The sequence below is a fragment of the Phocoena phocoena genome, chromosome 20 (genome assembly GCF_963924675.1).
Source record: "Phocoena phocoena chromosome 20, mPhoPho1.1, whole genome shotgun sequence".
In the NCBI taxonomy this organism is placed as follows: domain Eukaryota; kingdom Metazoa; phylum Chordata; class Mammalia; order Artiodactyla; family Phocoenidae; genus Phocoena; species Phocoena phocoena.
Window position 1 is genome coordinate 32,576,077 of NC_089238.1, and position 21,213 is coordinate 32,597,289.

Genomic DNA, 21,213 nt, shown 5'->3' on the forward strand with positions numbered 1-21,213 from the left:
ACCCTTGATATCTGATCAAACGCAGCATCCCCACTATGCCCCAGGGGATATCTGTTCACTCTCACCTGCCTTCAGCCAGAATCCCCCCAGACTTGATGTCTCCCCTTAGTAATTTTCCATCCACCAATGCCGCCCCGCCCCCCACTTGCTCCTTGGCAGTAAATCCCCACTTGTTCCAGTTGTATTTTGAATCAGGCCCAGTTCTATAACGGAGTCTCTATTAAAATAGTTGTTTTTTTTTTTTTAATAAAATCTACCTTCATCACTTTACTGCCTGTTCTCTTTAACAGGGCTCTTTTTCTTCACCTGGCAGGTCGGTGAACAGGCCATTTCTGAAGCTCTGCCAGATCTCTGTGGATTTCCAGGACGTGAGGCCTGCCGGGCGACCAGAGGGCTTACATTAGGGAAACCCGCCCTCAGGTAAGGAAAGCTCCCATTTCCGGGGCTGGGAGGTGGTGTCGGAGAGGGACGGTCTCCGCCCTCCTGCCCTCCCGCGGGGGCCTTCACCACAGGACTCTGCCCCTCCCGGACTTCCCCTGGTCTGGATGCGCAGCCTCTGTGGACCTTAGACACAGGCCTCCCACCTCAAGCCTTCAGCATCCAAACCGACCGGATCTCAAGCCGCTCTTGGAATAGAATTAAACTAGCACTTTAAGCTCCGCTCTGCGGGGAGTTTTGCCCACCCGCCCAGCACCCTGTGGGGCTACATTGTCACATTTCATTTGCACGAAATAGTGTTCTTTGCTCGGACACCTAATGTGCTAGGCCAGCAGCCAGAAGTATATCTAACCCCCCACCCCAGCCCTTTGCCCTGCGTTCCAGATAAGGACTTGGAGGCTCAGAAAAGTTAAGTAACTTGCCCACCTCCATACAGCAAGTATGTGGCAACCCAGGACTGCAACCGCGTCTCTGTCGCTTGGCACTGCCCATCCAAGGTACCCAACGCTTCACTTGGCAACTGAGAAAAGTCCTGAAGGGCCAAAGACACCCTGAGGCTTTTGAAAAGAGACCTCAGGCCAACAAATCTCTAGATTTTTATCTTTTTTTTTCTTTTTTTTAGCCTAAGACCAGACACTTGGGTCTCTCCTCGGCTCTCCCTGCTCACCGCTGCCTCAGTATCCCCACCCACCCACTAGGCGGGAGAAAGAGGCGTCTTCATTCCTTTTTGCCCCTCCCTCTGTGGGGCGGGCCTCTTGGGGGTTAACCCAGCTCCCCAAAAGCAAGGAGGGGAGTGACGGGGGCGGAGAGGGGAGGATTCCCGCCGTCTGGGAAGATTAAAAGGGTCGCCTGTTCGGCTCCACCGCCGGCACCTGCTACCAAGAAGCCTCTGGCTGAGGTACCGCCCCCGGACCCCGCCTGGGTCCGCCCGCCACGAGAGCACTGGCCCTTTAAGAGCGGCGGTAGTGCATCGCGGGGAGGAGGGCCGGGAGCGCTCGGGGTTGTGCGGAATTCGCCGGGAACGTCTGGCGCCGGCTCTCTGGCTCGCTCACTCGCTCCGACCGGCTCCCTGCGCCTCATCCCTGGGCTGCGCGGGGACCCGGGCCCGGTCGGGCGCGGGGCGAGCAGGATCCACGGGCGGGAGGCGCGCGCTCTGGGCAGCGCCTGGCCCCGGACATGGACAGAAGGAGCTGGGCGCGCAGGGGGCGCCGCGGGACCGGGCGGCCGGAGCGCTGAGCCAGACAAAGGCTCAGGAGTTGCGCTTGCTCTCGAGAGCCGGGCCGCGGGCGCCGAGGCTGCAGGACCCCGCGGCGGGCGGCTCCGGCCCGCCCTCTCCCCCGTGGGCAGGCTCCGCGCGCCCGGCCCTGCCCGGCCCGCTTTTCCTCGGGCGTGGGAATTTACCGAGGAAACCTAAGCGGCTCCGCGGTGGCCGGGACCGGGAGGTCTGCCTCGCGCCCGCCGGGCGGGGAGCCAGGGAGCGTCGCAAGTTTCCGAGCCGCGTGCGTGGACCCGGCGAGCGGGCGAGCCGCGCGTGCAGCAGCGCCCCGGACCAGGCCGGTCGCCGGAAGCATGGGCAGCGACCGGAGCGCGCCCGGACGGCCGGGCTGGGCGGGCAGTCTCCTTAGCGGCCGGGAGGCGGCTGCGCAGCCGCGACTGCTGCCGCTGCTGCTGGTGCTTCTGGGCTGCCTGGGCCGCGGCGCAGCGGCGGAGGACGCAGAAGTCAATGCCGAGGTAAGGACCCTCGCCCAGTCCCTTTGCCACGGCTTGGAGGACTTGGGGCTGGGGGACTTGGGGTGGGAAGGAAGCCACGCCCGCACCCTGAAGCGTGGAGAGGAAGGGCGCGGAGATGAACCCCAGTCCCGGAGTTGGGGGCGGGGAAGAAAGGGGACCCGGCAAGCTGCCCCTCCCCAGCTAGCCCTTGGTGGTGCACCTCTTCCCAAACCCTGGAGGGCGTAGGGCTTGCGCCCGCTCTCTACCCCTACAGCCCCGCCCTGGGCACTGATCCTTCCCAGCCCGCGTCCCGGGAGCCGCTTCTGCCGCCCCCAGCCCTTGCTCCTCTCCTTCCCTCCCTACCGGACTCCTGATTCCTCGAGAGCTCTGCGGACGCACGGTGACGTTCTTTGCGAATGGGAAGGGGGCTGCTCTGTGTGTGTGGGGGGGGGGGGTCTTGGGCACAGCAGGCAGCGCTCCCGCCTAGATAGACTCTAGTTTGGGTGCCACTGAGCCTCGCGCGGCGGGCTGGGATAGGGGGAGGGGGTGCGAACCTCTGAGGTAGCCCATTCGGGTTGAGGGGGCGCTTTGGCGACTTTCTCAGACTCTTGCGCGCAAGCCGCGCCACGGCCAGATGGCATCTAAGAGGGAGACCCGGTCTCACCCGGCGCTTCCTCCACCAGCGACCCTACGCCAAGGCCCGGGCCGAAGAGGGTGGACCCCGAACATTTTTTCACCAGGAGCCCGGCAGACGTCCCTACCGGGGCCCATCTCTGGAGCGGTCCCGTGGGTGATTAGGCGCCGCCTCCTGGCGCAGAGCTGCGTCCAGCCAGCGCCCCCGGCTCCATGGGGTCGCCGAGCGCCGTCCTCCGGATTAGGGACAGTGAGGGCACTAGCTCCGTTGACCCAGAGCAAAAGCGTACACGTTCTTTCCCGACTTCTAAGACCCTGCTCCCCGCCCAGGAGAAGGGGAGAGGTTTGGCATGATGGGGAGACACCCCCCTCAGCGCCTCCCCGGTAGGCTCGGGGGCCTCGGTGCCCTTGCGCCGGCCTGGAGCCTCCTGCCGTCCGGGCTGCTGCCCTGAGTGCCGTTTCTATTTGCAGCCAGGCCGGTGCTCCCTCCCAGCTCTCAGCGGCTTCCCCACCTCCCCGGCTGCCTGGGAGATTTTTCCGATGGAAGCCTGCCCTTCCCCGCCCTACTTTAATAAAAGCACTGAGGAAGGGCAGGGAATTCCTCCCAGCTCAAGTTACACCTCCCAGCCAGTTCCCCACCTGCTCTGCCCTCCCTCTTCGGCCCGGCCAGGGAAAGCTACAGGGAGCCAGGCCCTGGCAGGAGGCAGAGTGGGACCCCAGGCCATCCCCAGTCCAGCTCCACCACCCCACCCCCGATTCACACAGGCAGGCAGGCAGGCAGGGGCTTACTGGGAACCCCTGCTGGTGGGGATTGCCCCTCAGCCTGCATCCAGGTATTAGGCAGAGAGTGCTGTTTGGGCCCACCTGCCACTCTCTGGAGTTGAATACCAAAGAATTGCAAGTCATAGACCCACCCCCGAGGAGTTTATAATCTATACTTAGAAACGGCATCTCCACACAGAAAGCAATTGCAGACCAAACGAATTTGGTAGCCAGGCATTGTGATTTGGCATTTTAGATGGCCAGGAGCTGGGGCACTGGGACCTGTGGTCTGAGGGCCTTCGTTCTCTCTTTCCTTTGCTTCTGCTTCTCCATCACCTCCTCCTCTCCCAGCTGCAGGAGTACCCAAAGCCCAGGGCCTGCACTGGGCCACAGACCATGGCCCTATGCCTGTGTGGCACTGACTAGGGATTCTGTGACTGACCTGCAGCCCCCCCCCTCGGGAGAAACTTGGGTTGGGCTATTGTGGGAAGAAATTCTGGAAAGTACAGGGCACCCTTGAGTGCTGGAAGCCAAGGTAGATGCAGGATTAGAGACCGGTGGGCTATCCCAGAGCCTAGAGTTGGCTTTGGAGTACAGGCTGTTCCATGGAGTCCCATCAAGTCTGGGGGGATCTGGGCCTAAAGAGTCAAATGGCTTCAGCAGCCAGCGCATTTGCCCGGAGGCTGTGAAAACTGTCCCCAGGTCCATGCTAACCAAGAACCAGCATCAGAGATTCCTGGGCCTGGCTGCACCCTGTTGCTAGAGGCTCTGTCCCTTGGAGAAGGGTTTTGGTCCTTGACCACAGCTCCAGACCTCCAGCCAGGTCAATGGCTGGGACTGTCTCTGAGCAGCTTAGAAACTGAGGCAAGGCCAGCCCCTCTCCCTCTCTCTCCCTCCCAGGGCAGAAACCAGAGGCATCTCATCAGACTAAGGAATCAGACGTGTGCTAGGAGCCAGTAGACACCGGCAGCCTGCCAGGCCTCAGCCTGGAGAAGGCTGTCTTCCTTGGGGAAGCCACCACTGAGCTACTCTGCCCTGTCCCACTCCCTCCCTTGGCTGTCAGGTCCCAGTCTCCAGTCATTCTGGCCCACATAGACCCAGGCCCCACCTGACTGAGGTGCCAGCTGTAGCTCCTGGCCTCCCTGACCTGGGAGTCCAGGCCCTCCTTCAGATTTCTGTCTTGCTCTTTCTGGCTGTAGCGCATACTCCACTTAAGTGCCTTTGATTTTTCACCAGAGAAGCTTTGGCTCTCCCCACCTCCCCCTATCCCCCAGACACACCTCTAGGCCCTCAGCCCACCCACGCCTCCGCATGGAGGTGACTCAGGCCGCTAGAGTTCAAAGGTGTGGTGCCACTGCCACTAAAACATGGACACACCCACCTCCTTGCCCCTACCTGGCAGCTTAGCAGGAGAGCAAAAAAAGGGGTAGGAGTCAACTGGAATTCTGCTTTTGACCTTCAGGTCTGACTGTGGCGCCGCAGCCCCAGGCTTCCTGTGCTCCAGTCTCTGCCCGCGCCTTCATGCTGGCCGCTGGGGCCCCACCGTGTGCTCCTGTTAGTGCCCTTTCCTAACTGGAGCAGAAGCAGCAGGGGCCCCCGTGCCCACCTGCGAAGAGAAGGGGTTAATGTGAGGACTTGTCTTTGGGAACTTATAGAAGCTGAATCTTCTCGCCTTCTTTCTCCCTCTCTACTTTTTAATCTGTTCTCCTCTTATCACTAACAAGCTACTGCTCTCCATACTTTATTTCAAAACCCAGAGAGAACTGGGCTGACTGGTGCTGCCAGGCACTCGGGATCTGACTGGGCTGTGCCCTTCATGCCCAGCCCTTTTCCGGAGCCCTGTGTTAGGTCTGCCCTGGGGTCCAGTCAGTCAGCTTCCTCCTTGCAGAGAACAGCCCAGTGTGTTCTCCATGTGTGTGCATCACCTGGCCTGCCTATTCTGACCCCTGGACTCAAGACGCCTTCCTTTGCCCCACCTCAAGGAGGATGGAGAGGAAGCAACCTAGAAACACACCCAGACCCCCCTTAGAAGACTTCCTGCAAATCCCTCCAAATACTACCCATGTTCTCTGATGCCAATTCAGAATAGCAATGCTGCCCGGCAAGGAAAATCCTCTCCCTGCCAAGCACTTGGTTCTGGTCACTCCTCTATGCCCCCTTTGTTGCTTGGTCCAGATGCCTCTTGCCATCGACGCCTCTGCCCAGCTGGAAGTTTGACTTCTGCCTGAGGCCAGCTTGAGGTGGTTGTAGTGGTGGCCACTGCTTCCCACCTCCAATTAAAGTTGGTGCTGTAGGCCTTTGGGAGGTGATTAGGTCATGAGGGCAGAGCCCTCGTGAGTGGGATTAGTGCTCTTATAAGAACTGCCTGAGAGGACTTCCCTGGTGGTGCGGTGGTTGAGAATCCGCCTGCCAATGCAGGGGACACAGGTTCGAGCCCTGGTCCGGGAGGATCCCACATGCTGCAGAGCAACTAGGCCTGTGTGCCACAACTACTGAGCCTGCGATCTAGAGCCCGTGAGCCACAACTACTGAGTCTGCGTGCCACAACTACTGGAGTCCGTGCTCCGCAGTGCGTGGGGACCGCCGCGGTGAGACGCCCGCACACTGCAACAAAGAGGGGCCTCCGCTCACGGCAACTAGGGAGAGCCCGTGTGCAGCAATGTGGAACCCAACGCAACCAAAAGTAAATTAAATAAATAAATTTAAAAAAAAAAAGATAATTAAAACTTCCTGAGAAAGCTCCCTTGCCCCTTCCACCATGTGGGGGCACAGCAAAAAGTTAGCAGCCAGGAAGAGAGCCCTCACCAAACCAGACCATGTTGTCGCCCTGATCTTGAACTTCTTGCCTCCAAAACTGTGAGAAATAAATATTGTTATGAGCCACCCAGCTCATGGTATTTTCGTTATAGCAGCCAGGGTGGATTAAGGCAGTTGGCATCTTCAGTATCGTCCCAACATTCATGTAGTTCACACAGCTGACCACTCGGGCAGGGGTCAAGCCCCATGGCCAGCTCTGCCCTGGGCGTGGAGATGTGTTCTGTGAGTCAGCAGAAGCAGAGAGGGCTTGGGGGCTCTCTACTTAGATCCTTCTCCAGCTCAAAGAGGGCCCAGGGAGGAGTCCACAGATGAATGTGAGGACCTGGGACCCTGCAGGTAGCTGAACACTCCAGGCCTGAGGCACACAGTAGGTGCCTTCTGACTGGACAAGCCCCCTGAGTTAGAGTTCATATGAGGCCGTTCCCCAGAAGAACAGTGGTTCTGGGGATGCCTGAGCCCTTTAGGGGAGGTAGTACAGATTTTGCAGCCCCGGGCAGGTACAGCAGAGATGTATGAGATGGTCCTGGATCAGAGAGACAAAGAGGGATGCCTCTTAACCAGATCCCATTTCCCTTGTGGGAATAGCAGGAAATGAGCAAAAAGACCCAACTCAACCTCCAGTATCTGGACAGACAGATGGGGACCTGAATCCCAGCCATCAGCCAGCCCTCAAAAGATGCCCCACAGCCACAGAGCCTGGAGGTCAGGGTCTGGAACTGCTCTCTAGGATTTGCCCTTAGCCCTGGACACCACCTGGTCCTCCCAGAAGCAGCTTCTCCCACCCACCAGAGGGGTGGGAGCCCAGCTTCGTGTCCACCACACATGGGCCTGGCGCCTGGTACATAGGAAGCGCTTACAAAATGGTGACAAAATACAGTGACCATGAGAAGCACATGGCATTTGCTGTTGTGGGCAAGTCACTGACCCCATCTGAGCCTCAGTTTCTCATTTGTCTACAAAATGAGACTAGTAATAGTATCTACTGGATGGAGTTACTGGGGAAATTCAGTGCGTTTATGTGTAAAATGCCAAATGCTATGTACGGTGCCCCTCACGTGGGGCCCATGGAGGAGCAAGTGTTATTTTTGAGCACCTTCAACACACTTGGTGCTATCCTGGTTAGGGCCTAGGGGTGTTTTGTAAGCATTTTCACATTTAATCCTGTATTAACTGTAGGTTTAGGTGCAGTCATGACCCCATTGTCCAGAAGAGGAAGCTGAGACCTTGAGGTGAGAGACATTACCCGATTCCCCAGCCTGGGTGGTGGCAGAGAAGCCTGAGCTCCCAGCCCCCAAGCTGGGTTAAAGGCTACAGGTCAGAGCCCAGGGTGTCATCCTTTGGAAGTGCCGCCAGGCAGGAGCCTGCTGGGCCTGAGCCAGGTGGGAAGGAGGGTGTGGAGGTAGAGCCAGGGCCCGCCCCCAAGCGAGTGAGCCTGGAGCCCTACCCCTGCCTGTCCAGCCACCCAGGCTCTGCCTGGAAAGCAGCCCCATGTAAGAGACAACACCTACAGGGGGTTTCCAGGTGAGGCCCCAGGCCTGGCCCTCGGCCAGCCCGAAACCACTAGCAAACAGGACCCTTTTCCCCACCCCTGCCCGTCCACTGGCCGAAGGACCGGGCTGCTTTTCCCTCCGGGTTAAGGAGTGCGGGGCAGGCTGGGAGGCCACAGGGTAAAGAAGTGGCGTCCACTTCCTTCCTGCTTCCTTGGCTGGATGTCCCCCACCCGGCCTGCTCTCCCCACCACCCAGAGCCCCTTCCCCACCTGCAACTTTCCCATCTTGGGGGGGTGGGTTAGATTTGAGCCCCAAATGAGCAAGTGTGTTCTTCCAGAACTGCTTAAATATGGACTATGCTGTCTCTAAAGGGAGTAAATGATCCACTAAGGACAGGGTGGGCTGGCTTGGCGCCCCCTTTCTTCCCTGGCCTCAGACTAGTTATGCCGTCTGCGGGCACAGTGAGGACCTCAGGACACCACGAAAGGTCTGCGTCCGTCGCTGGCGCGCCTGACAAGACGCCTTTTGTGCCTGTCTGGGCAGCCCTGCTAGGGTCTGCTTGGCCTGCAGAGAGAGCCGTGGGTGAGGGAAGCAAAGCAGAGCCAGGAGAGATTTTTCTTATCGCACAGGGTCTGATAAGGCCGGGTGGGAGGCGGCTTGGTTTGTCTGAGCCCCAAGGAGCTGGATGCGTCTGCAGCAGCACGCTCACCCTGCCCCCACCGCTGCTTAATGCACAGTATTGATCGGGCAGCTCCTTCCCCGACACGCCAGCCCCGTGGGGAGGGCCTGCCTCGGGGTTGTCTCGGCAGTCCTGAGGGGCAGCCCTGCTGACGTGGCCCAGCGCCCAGACCCAGCCGGAGATGTGGAGTGTGGGGAGGGCTGGGCGCCCTCCCCCAGTGCCGTGCTGGGCGCTGTTCCCGAGAAGGGCCAGAGCCCAGTGTCCCCTGCCTCAGGCCCAGAGGAGCTGCTGCTGCTTCACAAACAGCCTGGTCCAATAGCACTGCTTATGGGCTCCGGTTCTAGCCATAGACCAGCTGCGAGACCCTGGGTGGGCCCCTCACCCTCTCTGAAACTTGCTCTCTGTGTAATGGGGATGGGGTACTTGTGAGCATTGAATGGGGTGACAAGAGTGGACAGGGGTGACGAGAGTGGACAGTCTGGCCTCCAGCAGATTCTCAGCCCCTGGCTGCTGCATTCATGTCCTCTCCTAGGGGCCAGGGGGCCAGGAATTCCCCCTCAGACTCTTGATGGCTCTACATCTCTTTGCCTGGGGCCAACCACTCACCTGAAGCCTCTACACACACTTATGGGATGGGGTCTGGAGCTTGAGAAAGAAATGGCTGAAAGAACCAGGGTGGGTGGGGTCTCCTGCAGCGGCCTCCCTCCCTGGGCTGCAGGCAGGAGGGGGCCTCGTGGCCCAGAGCTCTCTCTGCAGAACCCTTACCTGCCTCCCACTGGACAGTGGTCCTCATGGAGGAGGGCCCACCACTCTGCTGCTTACTGACCTCCCTGAGCCTCAGTTTCCCCAGCTGAGCAACAGAGCTTCACTGCTTGGCTCACCCCACCTGTGAGACTCGAGGTGACTGGACAGAAAAGGAGACACCATATGGAAGGGACAGCCTTTACCGGTAGGAGCAGCAGGGGCTTGAGCACAGCCCCTCCCCGACTGTGAGACCAGGGGTCAGTCATGACCTTGGGAATTGCTTCCCGCTTTTGTCCCACGGCCGCAGAGCCCCTCAGGAGGCTGGAGTTAGGGCAGCACCTGCCATGCACCTGTGCCCCCCATGGTCTTTCCCCTCCACCCCCAGGGCTTGTCGAACTTAGCAAAGCAGTAAGGTGATGAGAAACTTCTCCTGGACACCGGGGGAAGGAAAAGCCCCAGCCCCGCGGGCAGTGTAGACTGACTGGCACGTTGCCCGTCAGGCGGGCTCAGTCAGCTCCTTGTCTTCCGGGGCCTCAGCTGCTCTGGGCCAAGGCTGTATTTCAGCTTAGCCCACTCATGTCACCAGTCCTTAGCCTCAGCTTTTTACCCAGCAGTGGCCGAGAGACATTTGTCATCAGGAAGCCTTGGCTGATACCGAGATGGAAGCTTCTGGCTTCCCTGGGACTCAGAGGGTGTTTGTCTGTGTGAATGAGGGTCCACAGGCACCCTCGGGCCTTTCCCGTCAGCCCCCTGAGCTGTGCCCAGTATTGAAGGGGCCCCTCTGCCCCATCCCCCACCAGGCTCTGGAGCTCTTCACTGCAGACAGGCCCAGCTCCCTCCCCTCCCCAGGGCCCCAGCCTGAGCCTCCCCCGCCCTGCCCTCCTCCTGTCACTCGCCACACTGCTAATCAGTCCCCTTGGTGGCCTGTGATTGCGCTCCCCAAGATATTTTTACCTTATGCAAATAGGTGATATAGAGGTGCCCTCATCTGTCAGCAGCAGCCCCAGTTCTCCGCCCACCTCCAGCTGGATTCCTTTCACTGATAGAGCTGGCCGAGCATCACAGCCTCGCCTTCTAGATCTTTCCAGGCTTCTTCAGGCAAACCGTGTCCATTAAAGGTGGTGGACATCCCCCTTTACAGACACACAGGAGCCTCAGGAAAGGTTTCCATGCTTGGGAAGAATGGGAGGGCGCCCATAACACTGCCAGTGTCTGGTGGAACTGAAGGAAGGGGGCCCTGGGCAGGAGGGGTGAGGGGGGTCCATGGGGGATGCCACAGGGTGCTCCTGCCTCCCCCAGCTGCCCTGCCCCCACCCAAGCCTGCCTTGTCGGAGCCTGGATCCTTCAACCCTGTCGACCGACACAACAGGCTGCCACTCTAGGAACAACCGGGCAGTGCCCCTGCCCCCACCAGCCTCTGTCATTAATACCGTGTTGACTGAGCACTTTCCCCTGCCCAGCACAGTGCCAAGGGCTCCTGTGGACTTGCCCATTTCATCTTCACAGAAATCCATGAGATGAGGCAGGTCTTGATTCAACCCCCTTTTACGGACTGAGGCACAGCGAGCAAAGTGGCTGGGCCAGGATCTGTACCCAGAGCCGTGGTCGTTTCTCAACTCGGTGTCTGCTGCGTTGTCCTGCGAGGCCTCGAAGTTGTGGCTGGGCATCCTCAGGTTCTGGCAGTCTCCCCGCGCTGCCCTCGTTGGCTCAGCCTCTGCTCCCTCCAGCAGCAGCCTGGGCGGTGCTGAGCCAGGCTGTGTGGGCAACCCATCCATACCAGGGGCCTGGGCAGGTGCCAAGGCTGGGCTGGCGAGTGGCACTGAGGGAAGCCAGTACCTTTGGATCTGGATGGGACCCTGGTGGCAGACAGATGTGAGCGTGGCCCAGGCCAGCTGACACATGGCTGTCAGCCCAGAGCAACTACCATGTCCAGCTGCCATCCTGCCCCGTGGGCCCTTGATGTGCAGCCCTCACCTTCCAGAGTGTCTCAGAGAGCAGGCCTTTAGGTCCCCTCACTCTGGGGGTTTACAGAGACCAAAGATAGACAAGGAAGGGTTCAAAGGACATGCTTCCATGTAGCCCAGGCCCACAGCAGTCCCTGGCCTCTGCTCACCAGCCTCCCACAGTGGTCACCATGTTCTCGTGGCCTTGGGGGCACCAGGTGGGCAGGGCAGAGTTCCCTTCCTTACCACCACTCAGCTTGGCTCACTGGGGATCCCGTCCACCGGTTTTGACTGCAGTGGTCCTGTCTGCTCACAGACTTGCCAGCGTGAATTCCTCACTCTGCGTGTGCACCGGGTCTCCCCAAGGAGATCATAAACCCCTGGAGGTCAGGACACTTCAGCCGCCTCCTCCACGGCCTCCAGCACAGACAGGGTGCTCAGAAACACTTGGCAGGCTGGCTGGCTGGGTGGGCCGACACACAGACAGATGGGGGTAGATGGATGAAAAGACTTGCCCAGCAAGTCTTGAAGGGGACGGGCACCCCCACTGTGTCCCAGCTGCTTTCCCCAGGTCCATCTCTCTCACCCCACTCCCTGACAACCCCATGGCTCCCATTTTGCACACGAGGACACTCGGGCCCGGAGAGAAGAGAGTTTGTGGCAGAGCAGAGACTGGACTTCAGGCCTCCTGTCCCACCCTCCTGGGCCTGGGTGGGCGGCCTGAACCCACCTGCTTTCCCTCTGGAAGGTTCAGGGTCTGTTGGGGAGCAGCACCAAGGGGCGGGTTTTCCTACTTGGTGAGAATTCAAGAGCTTCTGAACCCTGTAGGGTCCCCAGTGGTCTGCCTGGAATGGTAGAAGGCCCCACCCTGGAGGGGCCGGCACAGTAATAAGGACGGCAACTGTGGACTGTCCTCAGAGACACAGCTTCTGTCCTAATGGAGGAAGGCAAATAATAAACACCTAAGTGAAACATACAGGGTGTCAGATGGTGACAAGTGCAGGGAAGCAGGAGAGGGAGTACAGGGTACAGCGGATGGGTGTCTTTTTTACATTTGTCAGAGAACACTCCTCCAATAAGGTGATGAAGCAGAGATCTGAAGAGAATGAGGGCATGAGCCATGCAGATTTCTGTGGGGAGAACACTCCAGGCAGCAAGAAGAGCAAGTGCAAAGGCCCTGAGGCCTCACAGGTAGTCCCTGTGAGAATTGGCTTTTCCTCTGAGATGGGAAGTCTTTGGAGGGTTCTAGACAGAAGACTGACCAGACCTGACTTGTAAAGGCCTTTTGTTCCGGCTCTTGTGTGAGAACAGACCGTAGGAAGTGGAAGCACGGAGAGCATACAGAAGCTCACATGGTCACCTGGAGGGAGGTGGTGACGGGAGGTGATGGTGGTGGAGGTGAGAGGTGGTGGGATGCAGGCCATGCATGTTTGGAGGTAGCGGTGCCAGAACCTGCTGACCAGGTCATGGCCTCTCCTTTGCAGAACTGGCTGCGGCTCTATGGCTACCTGCCCCAGCCCAGCCGCCACATGTCCACCATGCGCTCCGCCCAGATCCTGGCCTCGGCCCTCGCCGAGATGCAGCGCTTCTACGGGATCCCCATCACGGGTGTGCTGGACGAAGAGACCAAGGCGTGAGTCCCTCGGTCGGGCCATTCCCAGACCCCACTGGCACCTGCCCTCCTTCTGGCCTGCTCTGATGAAGGCTTGGCATGTGGAGTTTCCAGAAAAGAGTGGCCTAGATAAGAGATGGCATATGGCTTGATCCTCCGTGCTAGCTCTGACTGGTTGGGAATGGCTGCCTGCTGCCTAGTGTTGAAAAAGCTCCTGAGGCCAAAGCCCAGTTCAGCAGCAAGGAGCATAGGATTGATTAGTGATGTCTGCCACAGGCATGGGAATGGGGAGGTGCAGCACACATGCACACATGTGGTTGCCCAGCTAGGCCTTGCTCTGAATCTGGCAGAGGTGATGTGACCCAAAGCCACATCCTTGTTGAGCACGCACAGAGCATAAGGTATCAGGGATAAGAAGCCTCAGGGTAACTCTCCTCCCATTCCTGGGTGATAGTGCTGAAAAGGGGCTCACCTTTGCAGAGCCACTGCTGGGCACCCAGTCTTCCAGTACAAGGTCACTGTACCGTTTTCCTGATGAGGAGCTCGAAGCTGAGAGAGTCCCTCACCCCCTCCACACCCATATAAGGGGCAGCTGGAGGCCAGTCGGGGGAGGGTGGGAGACGGTGGACTGCCTGGAAGAGGCAGAGCCCAGCAGGCAGGTGTGTTGAGGGGAGGCTCTGTGCACCTAGGTGGATGAAGCGGCCCCGCTGTGGAGTACCAGACCAGTTCGGGGTACGCGTGAAAGCCAATCTGCGGCGGCGGAAGCGCTACGCCCTCACCGGGAGGAAGTGGAACAACCACCACCTGACCTTCAGGTAGGGACCCTGGCTGCCCAGGGTGGCGTCCCCCAGGGTACCCTCCAGAAGCAGCTGGCCCCTCTCTGCCTGGCCTGAGGCCTCAGGCTTCCCAGTGGGCTCCTCCGGAAGGCTTCCTTTCCCAGCAGCCCACTGCAGGGTGTCCGGCCTAGCCGTCCAATCTTGCCAATCCCGCTCCCATACTGATTAGATCGGTTACCCCACTCACCCACCCACCCCAGGCAGTCTCCCTCCAGAGAAGGGCAGGACCTTTGAACTGCTTCTGCTCTGTCCTCCTTCCCTCCATCCCCTGACCCGCCAGCAACGTAGGGCTGGCCTCACCTGCCCAGATGGGCTCCTGCACCAGTGCAAACTGGGGGCTTCAGGCGTCTGAAGGGTAAGGGAGGACTGGGATGCCTGAATCCAGGCAGATGCAAGCAGGCAAGCAGCAAGTCACCTGCGCAGACCCTGGTTCAAGCACCCTCCTCCTTTCCACTGAGTCCTTTGGCAAGAAACTCCCCTGAGCCTTGAGCTCTGTGGCAGGCCCCAAGGGTTCCCCCCTCCTGTTCCAATCCAGCCATGACCCCACCCGCAGCTCCATCTCCTGAGGAAGAGCAGCCCACAGGGTCACATAGACCCAGGCTGCCAGAGTGAACTCATGATCCATGAGTTGATTCGTGATCTTTGAGGGAGATCTGTCCAGCACATGGACTCTTAATCTGCTTTATGTGGGAGGTAACAGGCTTCATCATGCTGTGTGTGTGTGTGTGTGTGTGTGTGTGTGTGTGTCTGTGTGTCTGTGTGTGTGTGTGTGATGCTTGTTAATGTTTAACATTTACATGTTCTCAGAATAAAATTATGTAAGAAAGAAAAAATCAGAATATGTACCCTTTATAGGCATCACAGTTTTGTTTGGGTCAAGTGTGAGGCAGAGTTGCCTTTAGTCTATACTCTTCAAGGCAGTGGAAATCTAGAAGGACAGATACTTATTATTAGGGGCTGGTCTATTTGTTTAATATTTATCTGCAAGAACGATAGAATTGTTTTGAGGAGAATATGGCTAGTAGGGTAAAATATAAAGGGAGAAAGAGCTCTTTTAGGATTATACATAGATTTAACCTACTAATTGCAGAACACTGGTAGTAGAGAAACAGCATGGCATGTTGGAAAGAGGTATGTTCTGGAAGCCAGCAGTCCTGAGTTTGAACAGGCTTTTATCATGTGCAGGCTCATATATGCCCATGTTCTACCTGAGTTCAGTCATTTAATCCTCCCAGGCACTCCATGATGAAAGCGCTGCCCTCCTTTTCCCACTTTACAGGTGATGAAACTAAAATTCAGCGAGACTAAGTCACTTGCCCAAGGTCACACAGAAAATGTTAGAGCCAAGCCTTGAACTCAGGTCACCCTGACCCTGGAGCCCAACATTCAGAACCTCTTGGCCTGTGTTTCCCAAACCTCAGCCATTTGCATCCCACTTTCTAGGTCTTTCTCTTGGCTATGTGTCACCTATACTTTTAATTACTTAATGTTTTTCTTTCTTAAAATAAGCTTATTTGGCACATTGCAACCTTATTCAGTGATCTCCTAATGAATTCCTTGGCTTCACGTTAGTTCCTTTTTTTTTTTTAAATTCATGTCAAAGTAAACTAACAGTTGATATTGATGAGCATTGTCCATGAACCAGCTCAGATCTTATCCCCTTTCCTTCAGACCATGTGTCCCCGCCCCCGGCCCAGTGAGTGCTAGCAGTGGACAGCAGCCCCAGGCCCTGTGTTCACTCACACTTCTCTCTGCCCACCTGCAGCATCCAGAACTACACGGAGAAGCTGGGCTGGTACCACTCGCTGGAGGCGGTGCGTTGGGCCTTCCGCGTGTGGGAGCAGGCCACGCCCCTGGTCTTCCAGGAGGTACCCTATGAGGACATCCGGCTGCGGAGGCAGAAGGAGGCTGACATCATGGTACTCTTTGCCTCTGGCTTCCACGGCGACAGCTCACCGTTTGACGGCACAGGTGGCTTTCTGGCCCACGCCTATTTCCCTGGCCCTGGTCTGGGCGGGGACACCCATTTCGATGCAGATGAGCCCTGGACCTTCTCCAGCACTGACCTGCATGGTGAGAACAGCTGGTCAGGGTGACAACAGGGGAGGTGAGCTGGAGCCTCAGGGCTCAGAGGAGAGAGCATCCCCTGTGCAGTCCTCGGGAGCAGTGACGCTTGGTCTCAGTCTCCTGCCCATCATCTCAAAGGGGGGGTGGTAGGGAAGGGAAGGGATCATCGTACCCATTTTCCAGATGGGGAAGCTAGAGGCCCAGAAGTCAGAGCAGTTTAGCTTCTTCTAAGAGTAAAGCATGGCCAGGCTCTCTGGCCCCCTCAGCCCACCCCAGCCCTGTCTGGGGTGTCCAGGTCCTGGGCCAGGTCAGAGCTGACTGTGCTGCCTGACCCCACTACAGGAAACAGTCTCTTCCTGGTAGCAGTGCATGAGCTGGGCCATGCCCTGGGGCTGGAGCACTCAAGCAACCCCAGCGCCATCATGGCACCATTCTACCAGTGGATGGACATTGACAACTTCCAGCTGCCCGAGGACGACCTCCGGGGCATCCAGCAGCTGTACGGTGAGCGGGCGGCATGGGTGTGGCCGTGGTCTCTGCACGCTGCTCTCAACTCCCAGCCCTATGAGGCGTAGGTACTACTGCTACCCCCATTTTGTAGACGAGGAAACTGAGGCCCAGAGAGGATTAGTGGTTGTCCACATCATTCAGTGAGTAAATGGTGGTGCTAGAAATCAAACCCAGGGCTGGCCAACTCCAGGACCTGGCCCTCCCTCAAGGCCCTCACCCAGAGCTTTCATGATGGCCCCAGGGCCCCTCACTACCCCCCTTTCCTCCTCAGCCTGAGTGATATTCTTATTAGACCGAGGGTGTCCCTGGGGTCTCAGGACCCCATTCCTACCACTGTCACTCCCAGCCCGTGCCTGTCCCAGGCTCTTCACTGAGTGTTGCTGGTTTATCACTTCCCAGTGCCTTTGAGGCAGGTGGCATCCCTGCCACCCCACTGCAACCAGGCCCCAGCAGAGAAGGCCTCCAGCGGGGAGGTGTCCTGGGGGCCAGTTCGGTGGGTCAGGGCCACACTCAGTGCCCACCCTCAGCCCTCACTGTGTTCCTGGCCACCTGGGAACCAAGTTCTTCCCTCTGCTTGTGTCCACTGTTTCCTGGAGCCTCCACTGGAGCAGGCTGGCATCCTGAGGGGAACATCACCGAGGCGGGTGGAGCCAGCGGCAGCCTCAGGGGCGCAGTGACCCAAGCCCAGTGTGGGGAGGTCAAGGAAGGGGCTGTGTGGAGGAGGATGGAGGTCCTCCCAGGGCTGATGGCCGTGCGGGGGAGGGGTCTGCTGTGGCCAGATAGGGCCTTTTGCCTGGGTGGGCTGCCCATGGAGCACAGGTCTCCCCAGGCTAGGGACCCCAGGCTCCCAGGGCTCTAAGTAGGAGACCCTGGCATCCTGGCTGAGTTCCAGGGCTACCCCCTCACTTCCCCCTGCCACCCTCCGCAGGCACCCCAGATGGCCAGCCACAGCCCACCCGGCCTCTTCCCACTGTGACCCCCCGGCGGCCAGGCCGGCCAGACCACCGGCCCCCCAGACCCCCTCAGCTACCTCCCCCAGGCGGGAAGCCGGAGCAGCCCCCAAAGCCAGGCCCCCCAGCCCAGCCTCGAGCCACGGAGCGGCCCGACCAGTATGGCCCCAACATCTGCGACGGGGACTTTGACACAGTGGCCGTGCTGCGTGGGGAGATGTTCGTGTTCAAGGTCTGGCCCTGCCTGTGCCTCCCCAGCCCCTTGGCCCAGGCTCAGAGCAGAGAGCACCCTCCCACTTCTCCCCCAGACCCTTGCCCCGCCTCCACCCCCCGCTTCACTGAGCAGCCCCTGGGGAGCCATCAGACCCTAGACCAAGAAGAAACCAGCCTGAGGGACAAGAGAATTGCCCGGGATCGTACAATAAGCCTAGGACTCCACACCCCACCCCGGCTCTCTCCCTGGTGCCACCCTGGCTTCCTAAGCCACCTCCCCCTGGACTCTCCCTGACCGGGGAAGGGGTGGGTCGAGGAGGGCCTCCCCCCAGGCCAAGGCAGCAAGCCTGCCATGCTCGCTCACACCCATGCCCTCCCCAGGGCCGCTGGTTCTGGCGGGTCCGGCACAACCGGGTCCTGGACAACTACCCCATGCCCATCGGGCACTTCTGGCGTGGTCTGCCCAGTGACATCAGTGCTGCCTACGAGCGCCAAGATGGGCGTTTTGTCTTTTTCAAAGGTGAGCTGGGGCAGGTAGGAGGGAGGGGACTGGGCGGCCTTCCTGCCCTTACCTCTGGCCTGACCTCTGACCCAGCCGGGACAGAGGGAGGAGGAGAGGGAAGGACCGTGCACATCTCGTCTTGTTGCCCACTGTGGGCTTACTCGGGGGAGACGAGTCCTTCTGGCAGCAAGGCAGGGGTTGGGGACGTAGACAGAGACCAAAGGACTGGGCGGCAGAGGCTGCTCTGATTGGAGGCAAGTGTCCACCTTCTGCAGCACAGGGCCTCTGCCCCATCGCCCTCCTTCCTTGCATCCTGTGCCCCTTCCTTGCCCCTTCCTCATAAGAATGGGTCCCCGAGCCCACTCTGGGGCAGGATTCCTGAGTCTGTCTGTGGAGACAATGGAGCTCCCTCCCCTCAGCCCTCCCTCTGGAGCCTGCCTTCCTGGGGAGGGCCTCGAGGGCAGCACCCCTGATGGATCAGCTGTGTCCCCAGCCCCACTGGCCCGAGCCTCAACCAGGCAGGAACTCCCCGAGGACAGGGCTGGGTCCACACTAAAAGTAAGGAGCCCTGGGCCATGCACTGGGGTGCCCCAGAGATGCAGCCCCCAGACCCAGAGGCCAAGCAGGGCTCCCCCTCTTTCCTCTCTCTGTATAAGAACTGTGTGGGGGGTGGATGTTCAAGTGGGAATGGAGGCCGTATACAGTGCGACTGTGTGTGGTGTGTGTACAGGTGTGACCTGGCAATGTGTGTGTGTGTAAATGGGTGTGTCGCAGGTGTCCATGAGTGTCCACTGTGTGTGATGCGAGGGTGAGTTGTGCTGTATGTTGTCATGGGTGTGTAGGTGTCAGTGCCTGTCCTGTGTACGAGGATGTGTGTGTGTGTGTGTGTGTGTGTGTGTGGTGAGCGTGGTAATGGATGTGAACAGATTTGGGAGCCCAGAATATCCCTCCCGGTGCCCCATTCCTGCACACCCCCCACTGGCCCCAGGCCTGTCCTCACCCCCACGCCCCTCCCACAGGTGGCCGCTACTGGCTCTTCCGAGAAGCGAACCTGGAGCCTGGCTACCCACAGCCACTGACCAGCTACGGCCTGGGTATCCCCTACGACCGCATAGACACAGCCATCTGGTGGGAGCCCACAGGTCACACCTTCTTCTTCCAAGAGGACAGGTGAGCACCCCTCGAAAGGGAAAAGGCCCGCACTGGGCCCCCACCTTCAGGCCTGCCCAGAAAGAACCCATGGCCCGTGCGGACCGGGCTCCAGGCCCCAGCTGGCCCGCAGCCCGGTGCTTTTGGTCACAGGTATTGGCGTTTCAATGAGGACACGCAGCGTGGAGACCCCGGCTATCCCAAGCCCATCAGCGTGTGGCAGGGGATCCCCACCTCCCCTAAAGGGGCCTTCCTGAGCAACGATGCAGGTACCAGGGCCAGCCCCCTCCCAGTCTACCCAGCACTCACCCTCCCCCCTCCTCCATACACAGAGAACAGGGCTTGCCTGAGGTCACCAGCATCGAGATGGAATGCATGGGGGACACAGCTGTGCCAGGCTACCATTTACCCCATTTACAGAGGCCAAAGAGAGCTTGCGTAAAGGGCCCCAAATCCCGCAGTGAGGAAGTTACGGAGTCCAGCCAGACCTGCCTGTGTCCAGAGCTGGTGCTCAGAGCTGCCCCGATCCCCACAGAGCCTTGAGCCTGGCGGGGGTGGGCGGTGAGCTTGGCTCAGAGCGACGGGAGCGGGAGTCCTCCCGGGGTGCCCCCTTACCCGCTTGGCAGGGAAGCATGATCTCTGTCGTTATAACTGAGCAACAGGGAGCTGTGGCTTTTATTTCTCCAGCAGGGTCTCTGGTGAGTTTAAGAAAACCCATCAGCCCTGGTTCTCAGCCTCTGGGTTCTCGGCCTCAGGGGAGACCCGGCTGGCTTTGCTAATGCTCGGGTGGGTCACACAGCTGCCGTGCGTGTCACACGGCTTCCATGCGTGTCACACGGCTTCCATGCGTGATGGTTTCACTCTGCAGCTGCTCTGACCTCCTTGTGCTCAGCTGAGTATAGACGCACCTGGTAGTTCAAACCTGGCCCTTCCTGGAGTTAAAGGGATGTGGGTGGAGTGCCCAAGACCAGAGATCTGGTCCGAGGCGGCATCAGTCCCCTCTCCAGGTCTGATGCAGGCTGACTGTGTGGCCTTGAGCAAGACACTGGCCTCTCTGGTGCCGGGAGAAGCCAGGCCTGGGTCCCCTGACTGTAGCCCACAACCCAGCAGGCTACTGGACCCTTCTGTGCGCTGCCCTAGTCAATGTCAGCCCAGCCGGGACGCACAGGATTCTAGTCGTGCCCCTGACCTAAACCCTGTTCTTCTCTGAGCATGGTCTGGCTCCTATAAGTTGGTAAGCAAGTGAGAAGGATGGTGTTTTAAAGCTGGGGCCCCTTCAGCTCGCCCTGGTCGTCTTCGAGGTCTCTGGCCGGTGGGTGGGCCCGGCCTGACACCTCTCCGGTCTGCTTGCCCTCGCAGCCTACACCTACTTCTACAAGGGCACCAAATACTGGAAGTTTGACAACGAGCGCCTGCGAATGGAGCCCGGCTACCCCAAGTCCATCCTGCGGGACTTCATGGGCTGCCAAGAGCACGTGGAGCCGGGGCCCCGATGGCCTGACGTGGCCCGTCCGCCCTTCAACCCTGATGGGGGTGCAGAGCCCGGGGCGGGCGGTGACAGTGAGGAGGGCAACGAGGGCCACGAGGCGGGCCCCGGCGGCAAAGAGGGGGACTTCGGGGAGGGGACGGGCGAGGACGGGGGCAGCCGCGTGGTGGTGCGGATGGAGGAGGTCACTCGGACGGTGAACATGGTGCTGGTGCTGGTGCCGCCGGTGCTGCTGCTGCTTTGCATCCTGGGCCTCACCTACGCGCTGGTGCAGATGCAGCGCAAGGGCGCGCCCCGCATGCTCCTCTACTGCAAGCGCTCCCTGCAGGAGTGGGTCTGACCCTCCGCACCAGCCCGTCCTGCTCCTCACGGTGCTAAGGGGCCGGGCTGGCCGCGCCTGTGGTTCTGAGACAGTTCCTGGGGCCTTTCATCCAGAGCCTTCAGTGGTTCCCTCAGCCCCTGGGTGGGGGCCCCTCCAGGCCCTCTAACATCCCTGCCAGGCCTGCCCCCTTGTTTATTTATGCCCAGGTATCTTTTTTTTTTTTTTTTTTTTTTTTGCACACTAATTGAGCATTTCTTCCTACTTTCCTGACCAGGGCGGTCCCTCAGGGCAGGGGGTTAGAGTTTTCTAAATGTAGTTCTACACCAGACAGGGAATTAGGCTCCCACCCA

At 59.4% G+C, this 21,213-nt stretch overlaps 1 protein-coding gene across 1 annotated transcript; it reads left to right on the top strand.

The window, feature by feature from the left end:
* The first annotated feature begins 2,007 nt into the window (after positions 1-2,007).
* MMP15 (matrix metallopeptidase 15) lies at positions 2,008-20,881 on the top strand. The gene is made up of 10 exons (XM_065898645.1): positions 2,008-2,169; positions 12,701-12,849; positions 13,518-13,643; positions 15,430-15,737; positions 16,074-16,235; positions 17,170-17,423; positions 17,786-17,924; positions 18,926-19,076; positions 19,209-19,324; positions 20,415-20,881. The coding sequence occupies exons 1-10, from the start codon at positions 2,008-2,010 to the stop codon at positions 20,879-20,881; spliced, it is 2,034 nt and encodes a 677-aa protein (XP_065754717.1).
* Positions 20,882-21,213: the final 332 nt, after the last annotated feature.

What these genes read in the sequence shown, in the direction of transcription:
- MMP15 (XM_065898645.1), top strand. Translation starts at nt 2,008, where the DNA reads ATGGGCAGCGACCGGAGCGCGCCCGGACGGCCGGGCTGGGCGGGCAGT. An exon ending in AACCACCACCTGACCTTCAG is followed by an intron (nt 13,644 to 15,429) that starts GTAGGGACCCTG and finishes GCCCACCTGCAG; the next exon opens with CATCCAGAACTACACGGAGA. An exon ending in GGGAGATGTTCGTGTTCAAG is followed by an intron (nt 17,424 to 17,785) that starts GTCTGGCCCTGC and finishes TGCCCTCCCCAG; the next exon opens with GGCCGCTGGTTCTGGCGGGT.